The 4046-nt window shown below is 40.4% G+C and overlaps 1 protein-coding gene across 1 annotated transcript; it reads left to right on the forward strand.

Moving 5' to 3' along the window:
• The first annotated feature begins 1016 nt into the window (after nucleotides 1–1016).
• LOC104724241 (uncharacterized) lies at nucleotides 1017–3480 on the forward strand. Its single transcript, XM_087471625.1, has one exon. The coding sequence runs from the start codon at nucleotides 1082–1084 to the stop codon at nucleotides 2870–2872; it is 1791 nt and encodes a 596-aa protein (XP_087327751.1). The 5' UTR covers nucleotides 1017–1081; the 3' UTR covers nucleotides 2873–3480.
• The last annotated feature ends 566 nt before the right edge of the window (nucleotides 3481–4046 follow it).

Consider the following 4046-nt stretch of genomic DNA (forward strand, 5'->3'; position numbering starts at 1 on the left):
AATACTTAAGTCGTGTGAAGAAGATGATTACGAAAAGACCATTTTACCCCTCATTAACAATTGAGGAAAAAAACGCAAAATGTCATTTCTATGCATCGAACTCGGATTCATAGGACTTAAGTAAGTATGTAAACCACTGGACTAAGCTCTAATATCAGATATATGTCACATGTTTAATATATTATAGATAAATACATATAAAAACCCTAAAACTAGTCCCCGATTAATCTCTAATTTAACCGATTTTCCGATTAATCGCTAGGCCCTCCCTCACCGTCCGACTAACACCTAGCGATTTCTAAAACAGGGGTTATAGCAATGTTAATAATATGTCACTACTCACTATAATATGAAAGAATTTGAAGAAACGAAGTATATTTAAACAAAAAGTATAACAATATACTAAATTACTCATAATATAATAACACGCTTTTTAAAAACCAAATTTACAAAATTATGTCTTATTATGACATTCAAGTCATGATGTAGAATATACATTGTTGAAATAACTTCACATATATAACATAATACAACATATTAAAATTTTATTTTAAAATATAAAATATACAAAATTTTGTATAAAATAAAATTTAACTAGTGTTATAACACAGGTACTTATCTAGAATCATTAACAATATAAAACTTACAAAATATGTGAATTTTTCAAGTCATAACACTCACATAAAATTAAATTTTATATAAAAATTATAATATAAATAAAATAAATTTCAACTCATGCTCTATCACGGTCTTAATCTAGTCTTATAATAAACTGGTTGAGTGGTTTCTATAAGTTCTCGAAACAAAACAAGTCAGTATAAATGAAACAAAATAATGTGAAAACAATTGAAAGTTGTTAGAGAATCTAATAATTTTTCATACATCCCACACATCACTATTTTCAAACAAACAACCTAGCACGTCCTCTAAATGTAGAAAGTGGTACCACACTATTGCACGAACCCAAGTTGGGAAGATACTATAGTATTTATACACGGAAGAAAAATACTATATAAAGGACATTCAATTTCAAGTAAATCATAACCAAAACAAAGAAACCAAAAGAGCAGAGACGAGCATTATGAAATCCTCAAGAATGATGGGGCGAGTGCATTGCATGGTTTATGTCGTGGTATTGAGTGCAATCGCGTCTACAGTCACATCATATCCTTACTCCTCCCCTCAAACCCCGCAATACAATTCACCCGTCCACAAACCACCTCACTCACCTAAAAAGTATTCCCCATACTATTCGGCATCACCACCATCTCCACAACAATACAAAAGACAAGGCCCTAACTATACGCCACATCCAAAACCATATGTTTACTACTCTCCACCACCACCATCTTATTACTCTCCTTCTCCTAAGGTAGACTACAAGTCTCCACCACCTCCATACGTCTACAGCTCCCCACCACCACCATATTACTCTCCTCCTAATGTAGACTACAAGTCTCCACCACCCCCATACGTCTACAGCTCCCCACCACCACCATATTACTCTCCTTCTCCTAAGATAGACTACAAATCTCCACCACCGCCATACTTCTACAGCTCCCCACCACCACCTTATTACTCTCCTTCTCCTAAAGTAGACTACAAGTCTCCACCACCGCCATACGTCTACAACTCCCCGCCACCACCTTATTACTCTCCATCTTCTAAGGTACACTACAAGTCTCCACCACCGCCATACGTCTACAACTCTCCGCCAACACCATATTACTCTCCTTCTCCAAAGGTAGACTACAAGTCTCCACCACTGCCATACGTCTACAGCTCCCCACCACCACCATATTACTCTCCTTCTCCAAAGGTAGACTACAAGTCTCCACCATCGCCATACGTCTACAGCTCCCCACCGCCATATGGCTACAGCTCCCCGCCACCACCTTATTACTCTCCTTCTCCTAAGGTAGACTACAAATCTCCACCACCGCCATACGTCTACAGATCCCCACCACCACCTTATTACTCTCCTTCTCCTAAGGTAGACTACAAGTCTCCACCACCGCCATACGTCTACAGCTCCCCACCACCACCATATTACTCTCCTTCTCCAAAGGTGAACTACAAGTCTCCACCACCGCCATACGTCTACAGCTCCCCACCACCACCATATTACTCTCCTTCTCCAAAGGTCGACTACAAAGCTCCACCACCGCCATACATCTACAGCTCCCCACCACAACCTTATTACTCTCCTTCTCCTAAGGTAGACTACAAGTCTCCACCACCGCCATACGTCTACAACTCTCCCCCAACACCATATTACTCTCCTTCTCCAAAGGTAGACTACAAGTCTCCACCACCGCCATACGTCTACAGCTCCCCACCACCACCATATTACTCTCCTTCTCTAAAGGTAGACTACAAGTCTCCACCATCTCCATACGTCTACAGCTCCCCACCGCCATATGTCTACAGCTCCCTGCCACCACCTTATTACTCTCCTTCTCCTAAGGTAGACTACAAATCTCCACCACTGCCATACGTCTACAGCTCCCCACCACCACCTTATTACTCTCCTTCTCCTAAGGTAAACTACAAGTCTCCACCACCGCCATACGTCTACAGCTCCCCACCACCACCATATTACTCTCCTTCTCCAAAGGTGAACTACAAGTCTCCACCACCGCCATACGTCTACAGCTCCCCACCACCACCATATTACTCTCCTTCTCCAAAGGTAGACTACAAATCTCCACCACCGCCATACATCTACAGCTCCCCACCACCACCTTATTACTCTCCTTCTCCTAAGGTAGACTACAAGTCTCCACCACCGCCATATGTCTACAGCTCCCCACCACCACCATATTACTCTCCTTCTCCAAAGGTGAACTACAAGTCTCCACCACCGCCATGAGTCTACAGCTCCCCACCACCACCATATTACTCTCCTTCTCCTAAAGTAAACTACAAATCTCCGCCACCGCCATACGTCTACAGCTCCCCACCACCACCTTATTACTCTCCTTCTCCTAAGGTAGACTACAAGTCTCCACCACCTCCTTACGTCTACAGCTCCCCACCACCACCTTATTACTCTCCTTCTCCTAAGGTAGATTACAAGTCTCCACCACCGCCATACGTCTACAGCTCTCCACCACCACCATATCACTCTCCTTCTCCAAAGGTAGACTACAAATCTCCACCACCGCCATACGTTTACAGCTCCCTACCACCACCTTATTCCTCTCCTTCTCCTAAGGTAGATTACAAGAGTCCTAAGGTAGACTATAATTCTCCACCACCGTACTATTTTCCTTCTCCGAAATTCAGCTACAAGTCTCCACCACCACCATATATCTCCAAGACACCCTATTATTGATTTTTAATTGTTTCATAACCAACAAGCATGGTTGCAATAATTTCTTCCCATGATTTTGTCCTTTCATTTTTTCTCATAATTTCTTTCCATTTTTTTGTTATGCCTTTATCTAATTAATAAAATTTTGCTATTTTTAAATGAAATTGTTTTAAAGATTTGTTTGAATTGGCTATAAAATTTGTAATATGTTCATTCCGCACATTGATGTCGCTATTCTCTTACCAACGGTATATCATATCATGGTGGGCACCAAAATGATTGTGTCGACACCAGCGTGGTATGAACACCCTTTTTTTATCTCTTAATTTTTCTATTTAATGGTTCTTGGGAATTTCAGATTCTAGATGGCCTTTCCTATGGACAAGTTCTGTTCTACTTCATGTGCTGTAACTGACACCGCTGCAGTCACTTATGCCTTTCCTATGAACAAGCTCTGTTCTACTTCACTATCTTGTTATATACTTCACTAGAGCTGTTACACTGCTGCAGTTGTTAGAGATTGATGAGAGTTTAGAAATGGAAGAGTTAGTATTTTGACTCTCATTAATGATTACAATGAACTACATATGCTCATATAGGGAATATAATGAGAAGCTAATTAACCTAGTTTATATATATATAAAGATATAGTAATTATTAACAAATATACTCTAGAATATTCTAGACATTCTTATACTTTTACACGAGTAATACTTGGGTTCACCCCTAT

The sequence above is a fragment of the Camelina sativa genome, chromosome 11, assembly GCF_030686135.1.
Source record: "Camelina sativa cultivar CO46 ecotype springtype chromosome 11, ASM3068613v1".
Taxonomy (NCBI): domain Eukaryota; kingdom Viridiplantae; phylum Streptophyta; class Magnoliopsida; order Brassicales; family Brassicaceae; genus Camelina; species Camelina sativa.

What these genes read in the sequence shown, in the direction of transcription:
- LOC104724241 (XM_087471625.1), top strand. Translation starts at nt 1,082, where the DNA reads ATGAAATCCTCAAGAATGATGGGGCGAGTGCATTGCATGGTTTATGTC.